At 42.5% G+C, this 26,073-nt stretch overlaps 1 protein-coding gene across 6 annotated transcripts in view; it reads right to left on the bottom strand.

The window, feature by feature from the left end:
• Window positions 1-272: 272 nt before the first annotated feature.
• The window catches only part of LOC139611575 (seizure 6-like protein), a 53,129-nt gene continuing 27,328 nt past the window's right edge, over window positions 273-26,073 (bottom strand). Inside the window, exons 2-18 of one of the 6 annotated variants that reach the window (XR_011686334.1) lie at window positions 23,205-23,672; window positions 22,487-22,626; window positions 20,945-21,140; window positions 19,364-19,549; window positions 19,043-19,214; window positions 17,530-17,696; window positions 16,832-17,026; window positions 15,451-15,589; window positions 12,684-12,880; window positions 7,951-8,145; window positions 6,867-7,058; window positions 6,042-6,236; window positions 4,348-4,383; window positions 3,835-3,949; window positions 3,239-3,344; window positions 3,011-3,136; window positions 2,792-2,924 (exon numbers count right to left, since the gene is read on the bottom strand). Coding sequence is in view for 4 of the 6 variants with exons in the window: in XM_071466356.1 (XP_071322457.1) it covers window positions 3,107-3,139; window positions 3,239-3,344; window positions 3,835-3,949; window positions 4,348-4,383; window positions 6,042-6,236; window positions 6,867-7,058; window positions 7,951-8,145; window positions 12,684-12,880; window positions 15,451-15,589; window positions 16,832-17,026; window positions 17,530-17,696; window positions 19,043-19,214; window positions 19,364-19,549; window positions 20,945-21,140; window positions 22,487-22,626; window positions 23,205-23,672 (2,732 nt within the window). In the remaining 2 variants the exon portion in view is untranslated. Of the gene's footprint in view, window positions 3,140-3,238; window positions 3,345-3,834; window positions 3,950-4,347; window positions 4,384-6,041; window positions 6,237-6,866; window positions 7,059-7,950; window positions 8,146-12,683; window positions 12,881-15,450; window positions 15,590-16,831; window positions 17,027-17,529; window positions 17,697-19,042; window positions 19,215-19,363; window positions 19,550-20,944; window positions 21,141-22,486; window positions 22,627-23,204; window positions 23,673-26,073 lie in introns of all 6 variants that reach the window. The other 5 variants (XR_011686333.1, XM_071466357.1, XM_071466356.1 and 2 more) reach the window with 5 other exon arrangements.

Genomic DNA, 26,073 nt, shown 5'->3' with positions numbered 1-26,073 from the left:
AGATAAAACACAAAATATAGGACCTTTAAAAATCTTTCTTGAATCTTGAGTAAAATAAAATTGTGTAATACACATTTTGAGATAATACAAGACTTTGAGGTGCAGATAAATGGAAGTGGTACTGAAATGATTAACATCCATTTGAAATATAAAAGTTTTTGCAAAGAGCTTTGAACAGATTTAAAGGATGTTTGTGGGTGACATTTGGTTCCACATTTATCCCCTGAAACAAAAACCTGATGCAAAAGAAGAAAAAACAGAACGCCTCCATATTTAAAAAGAATCTTTTGTACTTTTTTATTCAAGTTTTGCCATTTATTTAGGGAAACTGTCAACATTTGTCTTCTCATAATGAAAATGTACATTTATCAATCTGCATAAAACATCACATGTACAGTACATCAAAATAAATACATCATCTGGTGGGTTGATTGAGCTCGGACTCAAAGACCAGTCAGTTGACTACAGCTATGATATTCACATGGCAACCTCCACTTCTGCAACAATGGATGTTTTTCATTTTGCTTTTTCATCATCAGCCGGTCCAGACCTGGGGACTCAGAGGCCAGTCTACAACAGTCATCGGTCTAACTACATGTGAGAGAAATAAGACAACAGTACCTCACTGGCCCCAGAGTCACAGATTTAAATACCAATTAACTACAGCTAAAGCCAGAAGTGGAGCGGCTGGAGTAAAAAGCCTTGAAGGTGACTGCAGGCAGGAGGGAGCTCAGGGACAGGAGACAGACATCCTGTGTCAGACTGATTAGGAAGGGAATGAAGGCAGCCGCTGACCGTTACTTCCTCCCTGTTATTATCGTTTTGTGGCAACAGAGGATGACTCATGTGTGGATGTTAACAAAAACTGAAAAAAAAAAAGACCTCATCTGCTCTACCTGCCAATTTATCCCCAACACTCCTAAAAGCTGCAATCCTTAAGATTTAAGTCCTGGTTGATTTGGCAACCTGTGTAGTTACCATGGTAACAAGAAGTGTGGTTTTACTGTGTGTTCAGTAAGAGATCTGGACACGGGGGCTGCCACTCAGCCATGCTGCCAATTTGTCCCAGTGGTCACTTATGGTACTGCAAGAGGAAAATCCTCTGTGGCCAAAAAAAGGTTTTTCCCCCAGGACCACCATCTGTTCACAGTTCGTGGTCAGTTACTGATTGATTGATTTGTATTATTGAATTTGAATCCAAGGAGGTTTTATATTTGTTAAACATTCTCAGTCTAGAAAAGTGGTTTTAAAGAGTGTGACATCGTCTCAGAGCAGAAGTCAACCAGAAGCTGGAAAACGTGTTTGCCTCATGCACCGGGCGTCAAACAGTGTCCACTTCCTGTTTTACGTCAAAGGTTCAGACACAATCTGAGGTGAGTTTTAGAGCCAGGGACTGATTACAAAGTCAGTGGAAAGATGCAAGGAGACACAAATTCACCCAGGACAACAAATCTGATGCAAATATTCATCTGCATGAGTAGAAATTCTTAAACTTGAAAAATTAAAGAGTATATCGGCGCTTTGTGAATCTGCTTCATAAGTGTACAAAGACAGACTAGAGAGGGAAATAACAGGGAAATGACACAGGCTGTTTGACATGAACAAACATAAACAGTGTAGCGGGCAGAGAGGTGAAGATGTGCTTCACTTTCTGTCTGAAGACACTTTAATACTACACGTCCCAGAACTCCGAGCAGCCATTGGTCTAATGTTTCCAGTGCAGCCAAACAAACCAATGTTGTTGCTCTCTTGAGCATATTTCAACAACAACAACAACAACAACAACAAAAAGTTGCCTACTGTAGCTTTAATAAAGAAAAAATCAATAATTGTTGATTTCCATCCTCCTATGAGCTTCTGATTTCTTGTTGCTCATGCTACAAATAGTTTATTACACAACAGCAGGAAACAGTAAAAGCAATTGGTTGTGTCTGAGGAGCTGGAGGTGTGCAGCCTGTCAGATATTTAAAACTGATCCACTGATGAAAAAATTATGAAAGTGACGTTTTGTTGAACAATCACAGTGTGCGCCAAGACTGCGTTTCCTGTGCTTCACAATAAAAGCCACCCTGTGTTTGGCCCCTTGAATGCATCAGCAGTAACTAAGTCCAGCTCTGATCCGGCTGCAGGACAGTGAACAGTATACAGTGAGGCGTTTGTGCATTTGTGCATTGAAATATTTGAAAATTAGAAAAAAAAACTTTAACTATCAGAGAATGTGTTTAAGCTTGGATAAGGTAAAAGCAAAACATCAGATGTATGTGGAGCGATGATGACGAGGCTGGAACCTTCCTCACATGAACTCATGAAATAAACAAATGTCAGATCATGTTCTCCATGTTTTTGCATCGTCTGAGCTCCAACTGGATCTTTTAATGACCTCATCTTCTGCTGCAGTGGTTTAATGGCAGCGACTGGAGACTCAGCTCCACCAAATGTTTCTGTCAGTGAAGCAACATAACAGCAGTGGATGGAAATGTGCCCTTATTCTGAATTTCTGGCAATTTGGTTTAACTACATTTGATTAATGAGAGTATAAAAAATGGCATCTGACCTCATGAAAATCTTAAGGATTATAACTTTAACTGATGTGTTGTAGGATCCTTTCACTAAAATGCCTACAAGTGAGAAATGTTTGACAAAAATACTAAAAAGTGCTTCATTCCACATTCCTCACACTGTGTCCTGTCCCCGACTCCTTCCCCTTCTCCCCTCCTTAACTACTTTTTGTCCCATTTCACTCCCAACACGTCCTCTTTCTCACCATGTTCGATGTTCTTAGATGATCTTTGGGTCTTTTCTCTCCGTCCTACATCTCCCATCACCTCCTGGCGACACTGATCCACACAGGTCCGTCAATACCGTGTCTGTCTCCTCTCCCGCTCCACCGTTTGCTCTCCCATTTCATATCATGTCTTCAGAAGCTGTCACGTCAAAGGAGGAGAGAACAGGATCAATCGCTGCCTCTCATGGCAGAAGGGGCTGGACATCATCATCTATTTGTATTTACATCGCCTCCTCCTGGGCGGAGAAGGAGGGAGGAGAGGATGAAGAGTTAGGACGAGGCGGTCGGTTCTTGGTTCAGAAATGTCTTTTGTGAGGCTTCTCATATCGATACTTCATATTCACGAGTGTCCTGCTGATGAGAGGGAGGATGGAAGAGGCAGAGTCAGTATAAACAGCGAGAGCGCTTTAAGACGACATGGACGGTTAGTCGTTAAACGTAGTGGACACTCACCCCTCCTGTCTCATAGAGCGGGTTGTCAAACTCTGTCTCTACAGTGATCTGTCGGTAAGGGTGGGGGTAGATCAGAGGCAGCCTTAAGTTGGAGTGATATCGGCACCTAAAGGACAGAATATAAAGTGAGATTAAATATTAAATGAGAAGACTGGCAGCAGTCTAATGAACACGATGATCAGGTTTCCTAAAGCTCAACCTTACTTGTTAAAATATCTTGTTTTGCTCAACAATCCAAAACCCAAATTCTTTCTTGAAAAATTACTCAAAGCAAATGATTAAATATATAAATAACAATAATTATCAAAATGTCTGACAGTTAATTTTCTCTCGACTGACTAATTGATTGATTAAAGCTCCATCCAGTCTAAAGGTAGATGTCCATTTGTTTGTGATTACAAAGCAGGTCTAGGTTCTATATTAATATTGTGAAAGTATCAAAGCCTCAGTCCACAGAGAAATGCACACAGCCTGTATTCAGAAACTGAGCCTTAAAACCAGCCGTCAGGATTTCTGGAACTTTGTGATGTCACAATGAAGCAGTCGCCGCACTCAGCCACGCCAAACTGTGTTTTGAAGCTGAGCAGAGATCTCACCGTGTGACGTAGACGTAAGCTCCTCCCAGCAGCACAGTCAGCAGGAGAACCAGGATGAAGATGGCCAGAGCAATGTTCCCGCCCTCCAGAGTGGAGCCTGCAGTCGCCTCTGCAACTGACACACGAGAATGAACGAGGTTAATCAGAGCCAGAGTTTTACCAGGAGAACAAACAAACCTCTGAAAGTCTGGTAAAAGGTGGCTTAGCAAACGTAGGTGGATTCCACAGGTAAACAAATGAACAAACACAGGTGGAGGGATGAACACACACAGAGGGAATGAACTTGGCAGGCAGGTGTTTGCTGATGCAGGCAGAGCAGACACACACACAGGTGAAGCACTTTTTATTCTTTGGCCTGTGTGATGGTTTGTTTGAGGCTTTTGTCAGTCGAGTAAACAAACTGATGCTGTGGTCTTTTCAGTCCACAGCATCAGTGCACACACACACACACACACACACACACACACACACACACACACACACACACACACACACACACACACACAGACTCACCTTCCAAAGCATGGTTGCCAAAGCAGTCATGGTTGGCTGCAAGACATCATTCTGTCAGTCAGTGTTTATGAACATTTACATCACACTTTCTGTGGAGTTTCTGTTTGTAACAAGGCTGCTTTGAGTTCACCATTCGCTAATCCCCACCCATCCTCCTGTTACTGCGCCCGTCAAACCGTCTGCTCAGTGGAGGAAGTACTCAGACCCTTTAATGCAGTAAAAGTACTAATACCACCCTGTAAAATACTCCAGTCTGAGTACAAGCCCTGCTCTGAAAATGTTACTTTAGTCAAAGTATAAATCAGGAAAATGTATTTAAAGTATCAAAAGTACTGAATGCAGTAAAATGAGCCCTGGCAGTGTTGTACCATTATTATTACTCATGCATTAATGTGTGAGCAGCACTTTACTGTTGCAGTTGTTGAGCTAATTTCCACCTTTATAATAAAAGGACAATGCAACTAATTATGAATTTCTTTAAAAATTATATTTCATATAATAATGAATCTCCTGATTATTTTCTCAATTAATTCTGTCAGAACTGTTATTCTGTCATTGATTGTTTGGTTTGAACAATATACAAAATGTTTAAACCCCGTTTTTAGTGTCAAGTACCTTTGGTTCCCACCTGTTATTGTTTACGGGGGGACAGGTATGAATGCAACATCCTTTTCTGATAAGGCTACGGTTGAAATGACTTGAAGTATCTCAGTGGCAGCCATGATGAGAGCTGGTCAAATTCTCTAATTTATAAGGAAAAGACCTTCAGTGCTTCCTATCTTATCTCCTTTAGCAGAGGAAACACTGCACGTTCCTTTACTAAAGGAAAGGAGAAAATGCCGTCCCACAATTCCTTGCTGCACCAACATTTAAAACAATGCACCATTATAGTTTGACCACAACAGACCCACATAAATGTCTGTTTCAAAACTGCTCACTGTACTTATGTCTGTGTCTACTTGTGTATTCATGTTTTCTCATTTCAATGTTTCAATCCTGTTTGTTTTGTGTTTGTGGTTATAGGACAGGAGGATTTATCGTCCAAGTGTTATAAATAATATAAATAAATTCTAGTAAAAGTGCAGTCGGATTCTCTGCAGTGTGGTCGTCTTTTCCTAGGTCCTTATGAACTCTCCTTAACAACTTTCCCTGACCTCAAGACGTTTTTCCTCGAAGTTGAGGTGAAGCTGTTAGAAAGGAGATTATTTTGACTTTTTGACTGCAGCCTTAGTTGTGTTCACTGTCTGCTGTGTTGGTGGTGATTAAACAAAACTTGTAACCCACAGAGCAGAGATCCTGGAGAACGATACTGGTCAAGAAATCCCAGTTACACTTGTAATGGAACATTTTTAACCTCCTGTAGTTGGCTGCTGTCAGTGGTGTAGAAGCCTGTTACAACTTTTACTTCAGTAAACAATCTGAATACTTCCTCACAGCTGTTTAATCCACTCTTTACACTTCTGCTCTAGTGGTTTTGGTTGCTGTTTTGGGAGCTGTTTGTCAATCACTGTTTGGGACAGGAGTTTAGCGAACTGTCAGTTGCATGCACAGGAGCATGATCAATCTGTATCAACGAGCAGGGGGGAAAAAAACAACTTGTTTACGTGCATAAATCCAAAGGTACAGAGGGTGAGGGAGCGTTTCATTCCACACACACTGAAAAAAAAACCCATTACATTTATCAAAAGTCTCACCCCTGCACAGTGGAAGCGGGCCGCTCCAAAAGGACGGGTTTCCTAGGATGCATTTAATCGCAACCTCTCCAATGAGCTCGTAACCTTGGTAACAGACAAAGGTGAGTGACTCGCCAGGCAGGTAAAGCCTCTTGGACAGGATCTGGTAGCCGTTGTCAGGGAGACCAGGGTTTTCACAGGAAACTGAATCCTCAGCTACAGAAGAAAGAAAAAAAGAGAGAAAAAGAAAAGCTGACGGATCCTGTCAAGTTTCTCACCACGAATCAGAGGTTTTGCGTCAGAGCTCGACTGACAGATCTGACAGGCTCTGGCTGAGGTGACATGACTCATGGATAATCTCCACCCCCTCCTCCAGGTGGCTGAGGGCTGATTGGTACGGTGCATTAGCATTGCATTTACATATCAAACACTCCACACAAACATTAATAACCCCGAAAGCACACGCATGTGCAAACACACACGCGCACACACACACAGTCCTGGGATGAAAATGCAGGAGATGAAGCATCGTCTCTGGCACACAGACACACTGTGATCGATGTCAGCAGAGGAAAGACAGAGCCAAAATCACACAAACCCACTCATGTTAGATCGTGCGGCAGCAGAGAAGGAGCCTCTCATCTTCAGTTAACTGCCATGTGCAACTGTCTATCCTGATGATAGCTTTCTGAAATCACAGGCTTGGCAGATTACCAGTCAACCACAGGAGCCCTCCAGCACACCAGGCTGGTAAAATCACTACCAGCTTCTCCTGGCGGGTAAACGCAACTAACCACTCATGATGCGTTTCCTTTTTGCAGTGGAAACTGTCTCAGTGATACTCACAAACACAGTGAGGGAGTCGAGACGTCCACACGGGGGTCCCTGGCTCACGACCGTAGCAGGTGATGGTGGCGCCACCCTGCAAGATGAAGCCGGGGTTGCAGCTGTACTGAATGGTGGTCCCCACCAGGAGTTTAGGATCCGACAGAGACCTGGTGGAGTGCTCCACGTGGCCCGGATCAGAACAGTACATGACTGAGGAAAAGAAACAAGAGCAAATGAGGAATGTATGATACAGGATCTGTTTTTATACATGAAAGAAGTTTGTTTATCAAACTTATTAATCAGGTAATTATAATCACACATGTACAACGAGGTATCAGGTCTCAAAAAAAGCATCAAATGTGAAGCCTAACAGTAACCATAATGTTTAAAACCATGCTAAAGGCCCAAAATATGAAGTGTTACCCAGTTTAAAATGAAAAGGGTTTGAGGTGCTTAGTTCATTTCATGGAAATCTGCCAAATAGGTTTAGGCTGTTTTTATTCTGATGCTGATGATAAATTTAAATATTTAACCTCCAGGTTTTGTGAAATAAGTAAAAAAAATAGAAGCCAAAGTATCCTCAATAAATTTAATGGAAACTCATTAAAATCCTTTCAGACAGTGAGTTACTGCTGCTGCCACCATTATGCCTCCAATGCCAGCATGATGCTCAGCAGCTGCGCCCCCAGTTTCCACCATTACCAGAGTTCATTAAGATTCGACTTGAATTGTGACCACGGCAACCACAGGAAAACTCAGATGTGGTCAGATGAATTTCATTTAAAATTTACACTATAGCAAATTTGTTTTTGTATAAAAGATCATTATGGTTCTTCCACTAATGGAGATAAATGAAGGGACAAGGACAAAGTGCTAACGTGGAACACAATAAAACCTTCGTCAGGGTAACTGAACTAATTACCCTGTGAGGACAATGAAAATGCTAAATTTCACAGATGAAACCAAGCGAACAGGAATTTCTATAAACAATCAACAGCTACATGCACGGTAACACACACACACACACACACACACACACGCACACACACACACACACACACACACACACACACACACACACACACACACAACTGGAACTGACTCTTTTCACAGAAGGGGGGCTGTGAGCTCCAGGAGAGGTCTAACTGACAGGTGAGGGTCTCCCGTCCCACCAGGTCATAACCAGGATCACACTGGTAAGTGATACGAGCCCCTCGCACCAGAGCGACATGGGATGTGGTCTTCCAGCCGTTCTGGATCTCAGGCAGGTCTGGACAGGAGTCGTTTCGGGACACCTCTGAGAAGAGAAATTAAAAACCAACGTTGATTAATGGATCCATTAAGTTGTGCCACTGCTGCTGGTGCAGGTTTGGCTACAGCGAGGGTCAAGAAGCAAACAAGATAAACAACGTTACATCTGGTTTTGACGTGATACTGGCACATGGTCTCTGTGAGGAGGGATCCATCCCAGCGTGGAAGACTGATGGACTTATTGTGCGATTACTTGACCGTGTGACAGAATGATGGATTTCATCTGTGCTGGACGGTCTTCAAATATCACCTCCTCAGTGTTTCTGCTCTGACAGGGAAGCTGCTGCCTGAAAAAGCCACTCAGTTTAAATTCAGACGTCCAGTGAACCAGCCGGCAATGAAATTATCACAAACTGTCAGTTAACTGTCACAGTTGATATCAGAGTATTTTTTGTAATGACAAAATAATTCTAACAAGGAGAACTAAGAACTTTCACATTTTTTTGTACTTATTTTATATATTTTTTATTTATCCAAACTGAGAGAAAATGTTTTATATTGATTTATTTCTGTGTTTTTATCTGTATTCCACTGGAAGTCACCACTTTTATTCCAATTTATCACAGAATTAAATTTCCTCACGACCTTCAGATTTCTATTCATCAGCAGCCATCAGTGTTTTAGTCCACGACAAACTGAACATCACTCACACGTTTGACTTATTATCACAACTGCCTGTTAACACACCCAACAGACGAAGGATGCAACAGGTGGATCCTATCTATCCTCACTGTGCATAGGTAGGGTTGTCACCTTCGATAGCTTTAAAGATGCAGTTTCAAACTCTCATTGGACCAAATGCTCTCATTAAGTGTGATTTCACTGGCAAAAACTAACTTCTTTTATGAAATGAAAAAACATAAAATTGATGTATATTTTGCCCCTGATTCATTATTTTAGATGTTGTATCTGAGGAGACCCCACGCACCAGGATGTCCTGATTACACAGGCAGAGAAGCAGCAGGAAGCTCAGACCAATCCGCAGTCTCTTGATCGTTCTGAAGATCCTTCTGAATCAAGAATTCTTCTGATCTCTCATTAAAAGTGTCCAACTCAAGCTTTCTGTCCATGTTTTCTCTGTGGGTCTTAAAAATCAATGGAGCTTTAGAGTTTAGTGCCTCGAGTCCAATTTAATAAAAGTCCAAGGCAATGAGCGGGGAAAAACACACCCTTCAGATCAATTGGGAGCTAACAAGACAAAGACTCTACAGCCGTGTTAGTGGCTCTGGTCTTATGCACAGCTGTGCTTTGAGCTAAACATCGTCATTTTCCTTCAGATGTTTCACTGTTTCAAGTGATAAATATGACCAGAGTTACTAGGATTCATTCTCCGAGAAACCATTCTCCCCGAAACCAGCCCACAGGTCGTCTGTCAGCAGGTTATTATGACCCATAGTTTGGCTTTGTTGCTAGGCAACATCTAGTGTTCATAGTAATGATGACAGGAGCAAAGGGAAAAGTGCGGTGACGTAGTTTAAAGTCCACGTCAGGAGGAGGTTGGGGTGGATGGATGAATATGACACAGGAGAGCGGTGTTCGATTCCCATGTGACAGGAGCAGCTTATGTTGTTTCTATTATCCATGACTGTTCGTTATGACTGTAACCATGACAACAAAGATCGTCTAATGTTGAGGAAGAACTTATTTTAACCCAAATCACCATCTTTTCCTAAACCTAACCAAGCCATGACCGTTATTAAAGTAACCATGGTGACGAGGGGTACACCGGTCTCGGTGCTTACACACATTAAAAATATATTATCCATCTATAAATCTATAAAGAAATCTATAAAGTAGAGCTGCAATGATTAATCAATTAACCAGTTGGTCAATCAAAAAAAAAACAAAAAACTGTTCAAACTGAGACAACTGAGGTGAGAATTTTTACATCATAATGAGCAGAATATTTTTGGATTGTAGGTCAGACAAAGAACGACATTTCATAATGTCACCTTGTGCTTTGTTATTTTATATATATTTTTTATGATGTTTTATAGATCAAACAATCAATAGATTAATAAAGAATGACCTGTCTGGCAGATTAATCAATAATGAAGGAAAATGCTGCAGCCACCAATTATTTAAGTAATGTTGCAACATTTGTTTATGTAGCATCTCTCTTTATTGTTATATGACCATTATTATGGGAAGCACAATAACAAGCTTTATGAGATTTATGTTTTTTTTCCCACTTCATAGAAGACTCTTATGTCCTCTCTCAGACTGTTTATGTTTTTCCTTCCCATTCATACATTTACAGGCACATTTAATGCTCCATGCTAATGTCTCGAGTGTATAATAGCCTTAAACAAAGGGAGAACAGAACACAACCACCTCCAGTAGCCACTCATGCCAGGAAGAAAACACAGAACATTAATAAAATTTACACAGTTTCAAGACAGAAAAAAAATATTACAGCCTCGAGAAACATATAAATAAGCATCCTCCTGTTGGGACTGGGGTGTGTGTGTGTGTGCATATGTATTTCTGATGATTGATCGGGAAGCGTACAGTATTGCATTACACTCTACAATATAATAGGCCTACAGGGATTTGTAAGTTGAAGTTCCTGGATCAATTATTCATTCTCTATTGACTTGGTTCTCCTCCTCCCTGCAGCCTGAATGTGTGTGGTGGGTAATTTATTCGAAGCTATAACACACACATTCATGCACATGCACACACACACACACACACACACACACACACACACACACACACACACACACACACACACACACACACACACACACACACACACACACACACATATATATAATCAAAGAGAGTAGCCTACGTATTCATGCCGTGTCTACTTGATTTACTCCTCTGGGAAGCATGTGCGAGCTCGGGGTGTCGGGAGGTTGACAAGTAAATTGGACAGTGTGTGTCTCTGTGCAATTCTAAATTGTTGTCAGGTGTTGGATACAGGACGCACTGCAGATTACTGTGTGTTAAAGGAGGGTGCAAGCTTGTTTGGCTGCTTGTGAAACTCTGGGCTTGTGTGTGTAGATGAGGACCATTGTGGGATGGTGAAACAAATGGGATGTGATTGAATAAGGGCAGAGGGAAGGGAAAGAAAAGACAAATAAAGATGAGAGGGGGGAAAGGGAAGATGAAAAATGGAGTGGGCAGCTTATAGTGAAAAGACACAAATTAAAGGACCAGTGTTTTGGATTTAAGGGGATCTACTGGAATAAATTGAACATAATATTCATAATTATGTTTTCATTAGTCTGAAACTAAGAATCCCTGTGTTTTCATTAGCGTGGAATGAGCCCTACATATTTACACAGTTCTACGGAGCCTGCCATGTTGCTCTGCCATGTTTCTATGGGAGCCCAGAGCAGACAAACCAAACACTGGCTCTGGAGATGGGTTTACATGTGTTAACATCACCTAAAGACCACCACGTACCCTTGTATACACTTGGGAATGAATGGGTGAGGGTAGGGGTATTCAGTTGGTTGCACTCTGCAACCTCACCACTAGATGCCACTAAATGCTACACACTGGTCCTTTAACGTGACAGTGGGAAACTGAATGACTCTGTTGTTATTCCATGTTCTTATTATTGAGAACAAATCCCATGAAAAGACCAAGGCTTGCGGCTAGATTGATCACTGTGGGATACCATACTCCAAACTGTGGTTCAGTTGCATCGTTGGTAATGTAGGCGCCATATTTTGACAAGGAAAACAATCTCTCTGCTTCTGCTGCATCGATTAGTCCGCCATGGGTCCAACAATGAGTGAATTCACTTGTGTACTAGTATCCAGGATGTGGCTGTAGCTATGGGAGGCGTCCCCATCTTCTGCATCCACTTCGCCTCAGTGGAGCGGCACTTGTTCCAGCCACCAATCGAGCTGAAGCCATTTGGGACCAAGTGTACAAAAGCCTGGCCAGCCTGTCACTTGGGGCGGCTGACACAAACAGCTCGATGATGTGCCTCTCGTTGCCTCAGAGACTTTGTCAAGATTGTGAGAAACTTTGAAAATTAAGAATGAGGCACTAGATGTGTCTTAAAGGGGACTGACCCTGTTTTAGTTAAAACCAAAACAGCAAGTAGGAAATTCTCTGCTGTTAGTGTCACTTGGAACAGAGGTGCTGTTTGCCTGTTTCATTTGACAATAGAAAGGTTTTCTTTCCATTTTATTTTATTTTTTCTTTAAAAAGTCAGTTTGACAATAACTCTTGTTTAGTCCTCTTTTTATTATATTTACTTCTGACTGAGCAGCTCCTGTTTCCCCTGCCCCCCCCTTTTCTTACCTTCAATCATCATTTGTATCTTCATCTCCTTACTACTAAATAAATTTGCATTACCAATCACATCTGGATTATGTTATTTCCCTTTTTCCTGAGCTGGGTTGTAACATTTGGTTACTGATATCTCTAAGTAAAGATACACAGACAGTTCCTGTTACTAGGATCGATTCATTGTTGTTTTGGTCTTTTTGTGGGATTTGTTGAAAATAAGAAAACTATAAACCATCAGTACTTATGTCGAACTGGTTTAACTCTCACCCATGTAGTTGATAATGAAGCCCTCGCCCTTGCCGAAGACGAGTCCTGCTGGGTCGGAGTGGAAGGTGACAGTCAGGTCAGGGGTGGTGGAGGAGAGCTTGAAGGGGCTGCTTCCTCCGACGTACCGCCCCAGGATACGTGTCGTGACCTCGTCACCATCAGTGATGGTCAACATGTCACTGTCGCTAATGTTCAGTCTGAGGACAGGGGGGGAGAGAGAGAGAGAGGGAGAGAGAAAGAGAGAGAGGGGGGGAGTACAGCTGGTGGTATCAGTTCAGGACAAGTTGTGATGAGTCAGAGTGCCGTCGTGTCGACAGCCGGCTGCGTGGGAGACAAGATGACCTCAAAGGCTAAATGCTGCATTCATCCACAGGCAAAGTGGTTAACAGTCTGTAAACACGGCCATGTTGTTGCTGCCTCAGAGACGTGTGTTTCACCACAGAGGCTCCTTAAAGATGCAGCTTTGCAAGGTTGAAATATCTGCAAATGTGATATGACACATTTCTGCCAAAGGACTAAGTATGTAATTGGATTAGTGTTTGTGGGGAGTCGAGTTAAACCGATTTCATACCACAGAAAAAATAAGTTAAATGAATAAAAATTCCTTTTAAAGGAGAGAGCTGCTGGTTTTGAAACCTTGGTTATTCTCCATGTTACATCTTAATTTACCTTTTTTTTTTTTCTTTTTTTTAAATTATTTTTTGGGGCTTTTTACGCCTTTATTTATAGGTACAGTGAGAGACTGGAAAGTTGGGGAGAGAGAGGAGGATGTTTATTTGTACAATTTAAAGACATAGTTTGACATTTTGGAAAATAACCAAATTTGTTTTCTTGTTAGTTGAGAAGCTAGATACTACTCTTATGTCTGTATGAAGTATGGAGCAAAAACTGGGGGTTGATTAGCTTAGCTTAGCATAAGACTGAGAGCGGGAGGAAGCAGCTGGATTGGCTGTGTCCAATGGCAACAAAACCCACCTACCAGGATCTCTAAAGCTCATTGAAAAAATAAAAAATATAAAACAGTCAATCACTTACATATCTGACTATGGGGCTTCTTCAAAGTTGGGTTGGACCTGCAGTGATATGGCTTCAGGCCAATCATTGTCTTGGGGGATGTCCAATAGAGGACATGGTGCCACCATGTTTGGTTCATACATTTACATTTACATTTAGTCATTTAGCAGACGCTTTTATCCAAAGCGACTTACAGAAAGGGGAACAATAGCCTGGAGAAGTGCACCTAAAGGTTGGTACTTAGGTCTGTACAAAATGTGTCCATTTGATGTGGCACAGGCTCGTCCCAAAAACACTTAAGTTCAAAGAAACTTCAATAAAGTGATATATATGTGAAAGGCAACAAGATGCACCATAAAAGCTGTTATTGGAGATTCTCCACCAGCCTGAGACAACAACTGGCCTGTAGCCACTTCACCACAGGCCCAACCCATCTTTGCATGTGACTGGCTGTTTTATATTTTGTATGTCTCATACTGACCATACTGTTTAAATCTTACTTATGATGTGTTTTGTGGGGACCCTGATGATGGCCACAAGCCAAAATGAGTTTTTTTCCCATGCACCTTGGATGTAGGTGTTGAAGTTGAAACCTCTACTTAGCTTTGACACAATGTCTCCCAAATTGTCAAGGATTTTGGAATAATTTTTGATCCCTTTTCTACTTTTGAACTGCACATCAATGATGTCACAAGATCTGCCTTTTCTCTCTTACGTAACAGCCAAGACTATCCTATTCAAACACAATCCTTGTTCATGCTTCGTAACATCCAAAATCAGTGACTGCAATGCACTTTTCTCTTTCCTCCACCGCAGACTCCAGAGGTCTTCTTTCTGTGGTCCATTTTGATCATATTACACTTGTCCTGATCTGTCTTTGCGTTGCCAGAGCTGATTTCAAAATCCTCTTTTTAACTTACTGGGCTTTAAATTGAAGGGCTCCTTCATACATCTCCACTCATATTACTCCATACACTCCACCACATCCCTCACGCTCTCTCTTGATGCTGGTTATTTCACTGTTCCAAGCTTTAACAGAAATATTTGAAGGGGCAGAGCCTCTGCTCTTTGAGCTCACCTCCTTTGACATGAATTCAGGAGGCAGCTCTGCTGAGATTCTCAAAGTTTGCCTTTAAACCCATCTTTCTTCTCTGTGGTCTGCTCCCTCCTGGTCTCACTGGCTGGGTAAACATTGATCTGATTTCTGCTTTGATAACTAGTTACCTCAGCTCTGATTGGATGATGAACTCTACATAAACTGCAGTCGAAGCAAATCTTCTCCCAGTCAAGTTGCTTAATTAAAATAAAACTTCTACACACACTGGCTTTAGATTTAGTAATAATGAAACTTCACATTTGAGCCGGCAGACATGAATGAGGGGGGTAGATGTAGGATTAAAAATTCAGTCCAGCAGCATCACACTGCCACAATGACCAGCTCTGCAGCGAGATGGTAAAGGCAGACTCAAGATGAGGACATAAATATCTGATGGATCTGAAGTCTGATGGAAACTGCAGAGGGGAGTTTATTAGCATGCTCTCTAATGTTGTCAAGTTTTGAATTTAATGCTTCAGTAGGAGCAGACATACAGAAATATCAATAGGCACATCTAGATGGGGTGCCGGGCCCCTCACTGTGCCTTCACACATACATTTTTAATGAAAACATCTGGCTCTTGGTCGGGCCAAACTCTGGATCGGAGCTGAAGCTTTAATGTGTGTGAGTCTGTGTGTGTGTTGGAGTGTTGCTCACAGTTGCACATCCAGCAGCACTCGTTTGTCCTCCCCGACATGTATCCTCCAGCTGCAGTCCTCCCCTTCTCCGTACCACTCCGGCCAGTTTGGAGACAGAATCACCCCTCCTGGACCAGTCAGGTCTCCTCCACACTGAGCTGCAGAGGCAGGTGGAGAGCAGGTTGAACAATGAGGAACAACATAGTAAACAAAATACACAAGATTTAAAGCAATAGTTAGTTTTAGAGGTGCTGGTAGGTAGATTTTGACAGAACCAGGTTAGTGGTTAGTTAGTTAGTTAGTCTCTAAGCTAAGCTAAGTGTCTCCTGGCTGTAGCTATATAGTTATCACACAGAAATGAGACTGGTATCAATCTTTTTATCTAAATCTCAGCAAGAAAAGTGCATAAATGCATTTCCAAAAATGTTAAACTATTCCATTATGGAGCAGCATTTAAAGCTCCATCCAGTCTAAAGGTAGATGTCCATGTGTTTGTGATTATAAAGCAGGTCTAGATTCTATATTAATACTGTGAAAGTATCAAAGCCTCAGTCCACAGAGAAATGCACACAGCCTGTATTCAGAAACTGAGCCTTAAAACCAGCCGTCAGGACCTCTGGAACTTTGTGATGTCACAACGAAGCAGGCATCGCCTTCAGTCATGCCCCAAGCCCCACCCACCTGAACCCACCATCCAACCTTGTAGGATTTGGTTTCTCCATCAGAAGAGAGAATCAGATCCTCTCTTCTGATTTTGGTTTTTAAAACCACAAATATATCTTCTTATGGAGATCAACACTTCAGATAAAACACTGGAGAAGTTAAAATATGGAGCTTTAAAACATCAAACACACTGCGCCTCATGCTTTGTGTTTGAACTCCTCGTATTCACCAATTTACTCATTTTTAAATATTCTCTCTGCTGTAAACTGTTAATTACTGCAATCTATCAGTCTAGATGAAACTAGTTATTGTGCTTTATATAACAATGTTAGTATTAAAAAAAAAACATCCTTAAACACAAAGAGTTCTGTCTTTTTCACCTTGACTCATGCCTTTTTAGGAGGATATTAAATCCAAAAAAAAAAAAAAAAAAAAAAACACTTTTCTTTAGCCCTGAGTGGTGGCTGCTGATTTGAACACACACTCAAGGAGGAAATAAAGAAAAAGACTCATACGAAAACTGACTCTGCTGCTGCTGATTTAAATAACTTGCAGGTAACCATCGGTAGCAAACATGCACCCACTCATGAACAAGTGGCAGTCATCAGGCCGGCAGGGTGATTTAAGTTTGTGCCATTAGGAGAGATTACAAAATCCAACTTTGAACACTCATATAAACAAAAACAAAAACGGTCCAGCTTGACACTCATTGTCTCTGCTTCCTATCTCAGTGTTACCTTTGCATAGCGGCTCTGTGTCATTCCAGTATGGATCCCTCGCACTGATGCACTCAATAACTGGGGGGCCTTGTTCCAGCGAGTGGCCTGGGTCACAGGTAAACTGAACCACAGCTCCAACCCCGTACATCGGGTCAGAGGTGGTGAAGTTTCCGTTCTGCAGGTACGGCTCATAGCAGTGACCACGCTCGAAAGCTGGAGGAGAAATTGAAACAAAGACAGAAGGATCAGTCTGCTTAACAATTAACAGCAGAATGTGTCGTATTAAAGTTGCTCCTTGTGGTTTTTTTTATGCTACGATACCTTTGTGTAATCTCCGTAAACAGATACCAAGAAGATTGGTAGCATCTGTGTTTCCACTGGCATAGATGATTTCTTTGGTTAGGTTTAATTTATTTATTTCTACTGATGAGGATAAACACGTTGGAGGGGATCTTTCCCTCCCTCTGCAATCTGACTGCCAGAAAGTCTGGAAGCTTTAGCTCAGATTATGTTGAACAACCAGCACTCTTCCTGGCAATCCAGTCACAATCCACTTGGCAGTGAACAATGTGAGCAGCAACACAAAGCCTCGCAATCTTCTCAGGAATAGTCATGTTTACATAATTATACAGTTATTATAGAAATGTAACAATACATCTAGTGCTGCAGGAATACATGTTTTATTTTTGTGCATAGGTCTACAGCAGCTTCTGCACCTTCGTAGCGGATGTTGAATCCTGTGTTGTGGTTCGGCTGATCAGTGATGAACTGGATCCTCACAGCTGGACCCTCGCTGATCACTCCCTCAAAGGGTATCTGTCCGCCCCGGCCCGAGTCGAACAGCACCACAGAGCCTGCGTCCAGCCCGCTCCACAGCACCAGCCTGCAGGGATGGGTGGAAAGAGTGTGTGTGCATGACTGTGTATGAAAGTGAAAGCCCAAGGAATCCGACTCGGTTCTTCATAATAGACCAGATAAAAAAAACAGACTACCCAACCACCGTGAGGCGACCTGGAGAAAAAACAATACTCATGTTTTCTGCATTAAACTGAAGTCTATAGGACAAAATAAAATTAACCATAAAAGACATGATGGAATACAATATTCTAAACTGCTGCGCTGTGAATGTACAGCTGTTTAACAATGAGAAGACAATTATCAGCATGACAACGATTACAAGAGGCTACAGCTGATCTTCCAAAAACAGGGATACTGGATATTGGTGGGAAATTTAATGTACACCTGCATAAAGTAATTTTTCCAGGTGGAAGAAACAAGCTGTAATTACAGCACATGGCTTTTTTCCACAGCCTCCAACCTGAACAACACACATCATTTTTCAACCCTCTGATATGACCCACAGCAGTGTCTCCTGAAATAGCGCCACCACGGCAGCAGGTGTACCGGACCTTGGTTGTCATGGTTATAATTATGAACACACAGACTGTACCGAGAGTGGCATACCTACCCTTATGGTTAGGCTTAGGAAAAGATGGTGATTTGAGTTAAAATAAGTACTTCCTCAACATTAGGCGATCTTTGTTGTCATGGTTACAATAATAACAACGAACGGTCATGGATGATAGAAACAACATAAGCTGCTACTGTCACATGGGAATCGAACACCGCTCTCCTGTGTCATATTCATCCATCCACCCCAACCTCCTCCTGACGTGGACTTTGTCGCTCTATAAACTACATCACCGCACTTTTCCCTTTGCTCCTGTCATCATTACTATGACCACTAGATGTCACCTAGCAACAAAACATAACGATGGGTCATAGTAACCTGCTGACAGACGACCTGTGACCTCGTTTTTTTTGACAGTCTCATACCAACACGATCATTTATTTGGAGCTATGTTTGTGTCACCTGATGAATCTCAGTCCAGTGTTCCCTCTATTAGCTCTACGTTTGGTCTCCTCCAGCTCCTGAGGGAAACATCTGGTTCTTTTGCTGCTAAATACTTCACTATGTTCACCAGCTGCTCTCTGACTGTGTGTGTCTGCTGGTGGCTGCTGAGCCGGTAGTGGATAGTGGCTTCATACAGCTGTTTCTCACTGAAAACATCTGCCTGATACTGGATCAACACAGTAAAAGTGCATAAAAACTGCATAAAACCAAAACAATGATCTGCAGAGTTGTGAAACCTTCAGGTAGGTCACCGCTGCCTTAGAGGAAACATTGTCCCATAAAACAGACTCACATGTGCAGACAGGTGCCCCTACCTGTCAGTAGGTCCCAAAGCTAGTCTCTCCAGATGCAGGTGCAGCCTCTGGTCCTTGGGGGCCTCCAGGGACCAGGAGCAGGAGCAGTCCTGGGTGGCGTTAGGCCCGTGGTGTGGAGAAGGGGACAGAACCCTCCCCACTGTGGCATTCTTCACTGTCCCTCCACAAAGAGCTGCAGGGGAGGACTCACTTTTACTTCACTTTGACACAGGGCCAAATGGGACAACTTTTTGCTGCATATGAAATTTTTTTGAATTGTAAAATGAAAACTGTGTCTCGCTCTACTTTGAAATCAGCCTCTGCAGCTCCACGGACACTCACCCCGGCAGCTGGGCTCCTTGCCGCTCCACACTGGCAGGGAGGCGTTCATGCAGGTGAGCACTGGCTCCCCCTGCAGGTGGTAACCCATGTGGCAGTGAAAGCGGGCTATACCTCCAGGGAGCAGGTCCAGCACAGACACCTCCCCAAAGTGGGGCCTCTTGGGCAGGGGGCAGCTCAGCCTGAAGACTACATACAGGAAAAACGTGGCGCAGAGGATGACAGGATGGTGTTGTACGTATAACTGCAAGTAAGCATTAAATACATGCTAATAACACTGCATTACTGCTACAACTACTGATACTACTACTACTCCTGCTGCTTTTACTAATGTTTTTATAACATTATAATTACAATAACAGCTGCTGGTATTTATGCTACTACTGCTTCTTCTCCCCTGGTCTTTCAAACAGCTATAAACACTTCTGTCTTTAGACATGGTCATGTGAAGCAAACTAACCTGCACACCTGTGCGGAAGGAAACCTGCACAGACGCAGTGAGAGCTTGACAACTCAGTCCGGCCCTCTGGCTGTGAGGTGACAGTACTTATCACATTGTGATCACACTGATGTTGCTTCCTCAGCCTCCTAGGGTAAGTTTGTCTCTGTGTCGCACTGCGCATCACTGTATCCACACAGGTGCATTCACTGTTTCTTCACTGTCATTTCCAAATCCCTCCTCAAACTGGTTTAAATTGGTCCAGACACATCTCAACAACTATAAGAAGGGGCAAATTTGGTGACATTTTTATATGGACTTTGGTGATCTCCTGACTTTCCAGTACTTTGGTTTATGATCTAATACCTGAAAAACATTCTAATAGTTGTACTTTATGTTTAGTGCTGCTTTGCATATTAATAAGTGCTAGCATGCTAACATGTTAATACTGACTTCAATGATGAATTATCTATTATCAATAAAAAGAAAATACTAATACTATCCAAGGATTCACTATTAAAGCCAATGATTATATCTTTGAAGACTTAATAAAGAGTATTTATGTTGTCTGTGTTGTTTTTATTCTCTTAACACTTTCTTTTTTTTTTGTTTTGGCCACATCTGTCTCTGCAAAGATATTTTAATCTCAGTCGACACTCTGCTCTGTTCCTCTACCTGGTGGTGATGTAAAGGGATTAGATGGCTGTAATTAATGGCACAGGTGGGTCTCAACACTCTGATGCTTCCTTCTTTCCAGTCACTGTCATATCTATTATGGGCTTGCACAGCCAAATGCGCACACAGACACACACACACTCTATGCAAACTCCCATATTCTCAGCCTCCTAATGAGATGAGAGTCAATTAATCAGAGCTCTAATAAGATAATTCACATGACAGATTCAATCACCGTGCTAAGCGATAGGATGAGAAGATTTTTTATTATGCAATTACCATATATACAGAGTACAAACAGCCCCTAAGGACCTAACGATGGATTCATATTTATTGAATATGTATAGCGTGTTTATATGTATGCATATTCACATTATAGTCACAACATACTTTGTGTTAGATTTTGTGTACACTCGTGTGTGTGTGTGTGTGTATGCATGTACACATGTGGTGGTGCGTGGAGGACTCACTCTGATAGTGCAGCTGGAAGATGCCCATGCTTCCCTCTGGTGTAGAGCGGTAGTAGACGGACAGAGTGTTGGTGGGACTCCTGATCACCTGACCTTCAACCAGCAGCGTCTGGTTGGCCAGGACCAGCAGGGACCCTCGTTCATCTACACCCCTGATTGACAGCTGCTCACCCTCCGACAGGTTCACACTCTTCACCTGAACACACAGGGAAAATACACCCTAAATCATTTCACTCTTGAAAATGTTTCCATGTGATTAATCCCTTTGTGGCTCTGGGTTGTTGTTCTTCAGGTGCTGCAGTGGTTAATAAGACAAAATGGTTCTCATGTTGCACTTAAAAGGGATGCTGCTTATTAATTCCCAAAAGCACTCACACAGAATAATTTCCTGGGTTAATATGAAACTAGAATCACCACTTTGTGGTTGAATGCCTCCTCCAATCAGTCAAGTTACAGGAAAGATGGTCACAATCTCCCCCTCCTGGGTTAGATAGATACTTATAGACATTTGGGTTAAATTGCGTGATAATTAGCGCATGGGTCGTCCACTGATCAGAGGGTGATGGTTTGATTCCTGCCTCTGCATGTTGAAGTGTCCTTGGGCAAGATGCTGAACCCCAAATTACCACCAATGTATCACTGGTGTGTGTATGCTAGAAAAAGTGCTATTTGTGTAGAAAAAAGTGCTGCATGTTGTATGTGAATGGGTGAATGTGACTTGTAATGCGTAAGTGCTTTGAGTGGTCAATGAGGCTATAAAAGCACAATATAAATGTGGTCTATTCACCAAAATACTAACATATGCATGTGGATGGGTGGATGGATGGATAAAATACTTCATTAATCCCTTGGGGAAATTCAAAAAACAGTAGCAGGGTGCAAGGGTGCAAAAACATTTGTCTGTAAGTGTAGATGTGATGGTTCAGGTCAGGGGCTAGGGAATACATTATGTCAGTGAGGGTCCTGACAGGTATAGAAAGATAAACGTGTGTATGTAAGAGAGAATGGATGAACCTTGTGGCGATGCAAATAAATGTTGTTGTGCCCTTATTCCGCCTCGTTGTTCTGTATTAAAGGTACGAACATGGAATGGGGGAGGGGCATTGTTGTTCTGGCATTAAGCCATTAGGTGAGGCATTCACAGAGCCGGATGGACGTCTGTGTACAAGGCAGGGCCAGCATCACGGGACAGGACGCTAGAATGCCGGCATGATATCTATAAATCACACATGGGGGTGACAATATGCTGGTTTTGTTTAGTTCAGTGTGAACAAGTAAAGCCAGCATAATGAGGGGTCGTAACAGTGGGAGACAGAGACAGAGCAGTAGCAGTACCAGCAGCTGTCAGTGGGAGGCAGAGCTCAACCTGGGATAAGATTAGAGTGAACTTCATGGTAACAACAAACCTAAACACAGCAGCATTTCACAGTAAAATGACGTCCAGCGTGACAACCAGTAACTCTGCTAAGGCTCGATGTGTGATGGCTTCACTGTGGTCTAGTTGAGTGTGTGTTGTTTTACTGTCATGCTGCTGATGTGTACCTGCAGCTCCACTCCGTAGCCGGTGTACACGGTCACCGTGTAGGTGCAGTGTAAGAAGGTGCCGTCAGGGAGAGGGGGGTCATCGGAGGAGTCTATGTATCCCTCTGGGTCTGAGAAATTCACCATGCAACTCTGCACAGCTGAGGAGAAAGCAGAGCAGTTTATTTTGCACTGGCCTCATTTTATATTTTCTGTACGCTGCCATGTAATCTCTTTAATGTGCGGCTGACTGGAAACTCACTGGAAATCCCTGCTGTGTGTAATTAATGATGGAAATGACTGGGCTCAGAACCACGACCCAGCCAACACAAGGCACATCCAGAGCTCGTGGCTGTTAACACTGACTTCAAATAAATAATCACATTCATCATCATACACATCATCAGTTTTGTAGGTATTTGGTCAACAACCAAATTAAAAATTTAACCTGATGATGGCATCAGATGAAAAGTCAGAGGATCATCAGAGTTATTAAAGTCCATCCTGAGGGGAACATGGATGTCTGTGCAAAAAATCTTCGCAATTCATCCAATAGTTGAGGAAACATTTTTACTAAAAACCACAACAGTCAGTCTTGTGGTGGAGATTAAAAGTCAGAATGGTTCATCCTCTGGGGAATGTGATTGTTCATATAAATTTTCATGTCAATCTGTCAAATAGTTTCTGAGATATGTCAGACAGACCAACACCAACATCTAATAGAACTAAATACTCATACCTGATGGAGGTGTCCCTGTCTCAGTGTCCTCCTCCAGCATCGTGGCCACAGTGGTGATGTCAGCCTCATGCTCAGGAGTGTGTGTCTGTGTGTCAGGCAGCTGAGAGTGTGTGTCTGTAGGAGGAAGCTCAGTTGGATCGCTGCCTCGGCCTGACACTGCAGCTGATGCCAGGGGTTTTACCCTCCTCAGTAATCCCCCACTCTGATGCTCCAGGGAGTGACTTCCGGGGAGGGAGCTGGAGCTGAGGCTGAGTCCTCTGCCCAGCAGAGGGAGCAGGTTCTGGGGCAGAGCAGAGGGGAGGATCTCCCCTCTCTGGGAGACAAGTCGTCCTTTTTGAGCCAACACTGACTGCAGCAAACCTCCAGCCACGGCACTGGAGCTTTTGCCTTGTGGGCTACTTCCCTTTGTGCTCCCTGGTGTCGCCACAGGAGACGGGGTAAATGGGGAGGCTGTGGGGATTTCTTTATCTGAAAAGAGTTGAAAACAAGGGATGAATCACTTCAACTGGCAAGACAGGCGAGAAAAAAAAATGCCCTGAGAGTACGGCTTTGGGTGGTTCTGTCACTGTCCTACTGGTCTTATCAGGAGAGGGGTTATCTAGCCGGCACAGCCAAAGCCGAGTCAAGCTTCCCCCCACTTTTCACACACACACAACATACTGAGCATGCACACATACACACAATAAGACGATGTAGTGAAGAGACAGGGCAATTCAGCATGACAAGAGCTGTGCAAAGAGGAGGGGGAGAAACTTTAAAAAAAAAAAAAAGAAAAAGAAATGCAGAGACAGGCAAACCGCTCTGCCGTGCATGCTAAAATGCCATCTCCAGCAGCTTAGCTCAAGAACAGCACAGAGCAGCATTTACACACACAAAAACAACACACACACACATTCACATACACCTCCTGTCTTCTTCCTCACATCCTTCGCAATCCACCCTCACAACAGCCAGCAGCCGTATAGTACATACACTCCAGCTGAAAAAGTGCTCATGGTGCAGTCTCACATTAATCTACATTTAAGTGTCATTTACACACTCGAGCAAAACCGACCGCGCAGGCCAGTGCAGCAGTGCTGCTGTCATTTTCATCAAGAAGGAAACAAGTCAGGGGAAAATAAAATATCCACTCTGTGTTGTCAACAACACAGGCACTTTGTTCTTGTTTTTCATCTTCAGATGGAAAATAAATAGCCTTTTTTATTTATGGATGTACTGTACCTGCATTATGCTCAATGCATCAAACCCTCATCATCAGGAAACTCATTTCAGCTTTCACAGCTTGGAGTTATTTAGACAGCACCAGCAGCAGCAGCAAACACACACTCACACTCACACACACACACACACACACACACACACACTTCTAAAGACACTGAAAAATGTTTCTTCTAGATGTCATCCTGCTCTATTAACTCAGCTTTTGATATTTGAAGTTATTTAAACTTAATTAGACTGAAAATTACACTAATTGTTGTGATGTAAACACTTAATATAAACAAACTTTTATGATGAAGATCACATGATCAAGAAACAATTTAAAAAAATTAATCTGTTCGTGGATAAAAGTACATAATGTTGAAACTGATGAGACTGTCCTGTAACAAACGAGCTCACAGGTGACCATGACAACAAAGATCGTCTAATGTTGAGGAAGTCCTTATTTTATTTATATTTATATATTTACATGATAATCTGTACCACACTGGATACATGACTGGAAAAAGAGTTTGACAAAGTGGGAGTCGCCTTATTCATGTATCCATAACATGAAACATTGTTTTTGGATGGAGAGATCACCACTGTAATAGTCTTCTACAGAGAATGCTATATTATGGGCTGTTTGTAGCCTTCATGTTATGTCATGTTAGTGAGTGCTTTCAGTCTGTTTATAGCGAGTCTTTCAGAGCCAGTCAGCACTAAAAGTGTTTGGTTCATCCAGTTTAACCTGCAGGAGTTTCTGATGGCTGCTGTAACACGTTTTTCTGCCACAGAGGAAATAAATTCATGACAACTGAAAATGAGTTCACAGCGTCTCCAGACGTCTTTGCAGCAGAAGTGAAACCAGGGAGAAAATCTGTCAAACGGCCAAGAATCACAGCTGTCACAGACGATGAGCTCAGGAAGACTGAGGCTGAAAAACTGCCAGAGAAAATGATTCTGACCACTTCAGCAGTCTGACAGGAGAGAGCGAGAGTCTGTGGCTCATACACAAAGATACACTAATGTGGGTTTTACCTATGACTGTATTAAATGTTCCACATATACAAGAGAAAGGGCTTCAGTGATGAGGACTCTCTTCTACTTGGAAAAACAGTCTCAGAAAAGCTTTTCGAGGGTTGTCTTATGATCAGGGTCATCTTATATTTAGGCCAATGTGGTATCTTTAATAATCATAGTCACCACAAAGGATTTCACATCAGATGCTTGTCCTCACGCAACCCTGGGTTCAAGGGTATCACACCGCCAACCCAGAGATCAGCAGCCAACCTTCTCTACCACCTGTGCTCCCTGCGGTACCTTTGATAATCTAATAGAGGTCATTGCTATCAACCAAAGAGTCCTTCACAGGTCCAGGGTTGCAAACCTGACCTAATTCATTTGTGAAAGACCTGCGACTTCACTTATACCAGTACATATGATCATGCTGCATGTTGTAGACACTTGAGGCAAAGGCTTGGAGTACCAGGACACTGGAGGGCTGCACAACAGCCTGGGGAAGTAAAACTGTTCCTTTAACATGATCATATTAATTGATACTGAAAAAAATCCCTAAAGATTAGTATAGTATATTAGATAGTAGATTTGTGCAGACTGCAGAGATAATGTTAATGTCAGAACAACTTGTTGGCAGAGACAAATACTAAGA

Source organism: Trachinotus anak, unplaced genomic scaffold (assembly GCF_046630095.1).
Source record: "Trachinotus anak isolate AG129_WGS33_773 ecotype Australia unplaced genomic scaffold, CSIRO_AGI_Tana_v1 ptg000028l, whole genome shotgun sequence".
In the NCBI taxonomy this organism is placed as follows: domain Eukaryota; kingdom Metazoa; phylum Chordata; class Actinopteri; order Carangiformes; family Carangidae; genus Trachinotus; species Trachinotus anak.
The sequence above is the reverse complement of the archived record's forward strand: the minus strand, read 5'-3'. Positions and strand labels throughout refer to the sequence as shown.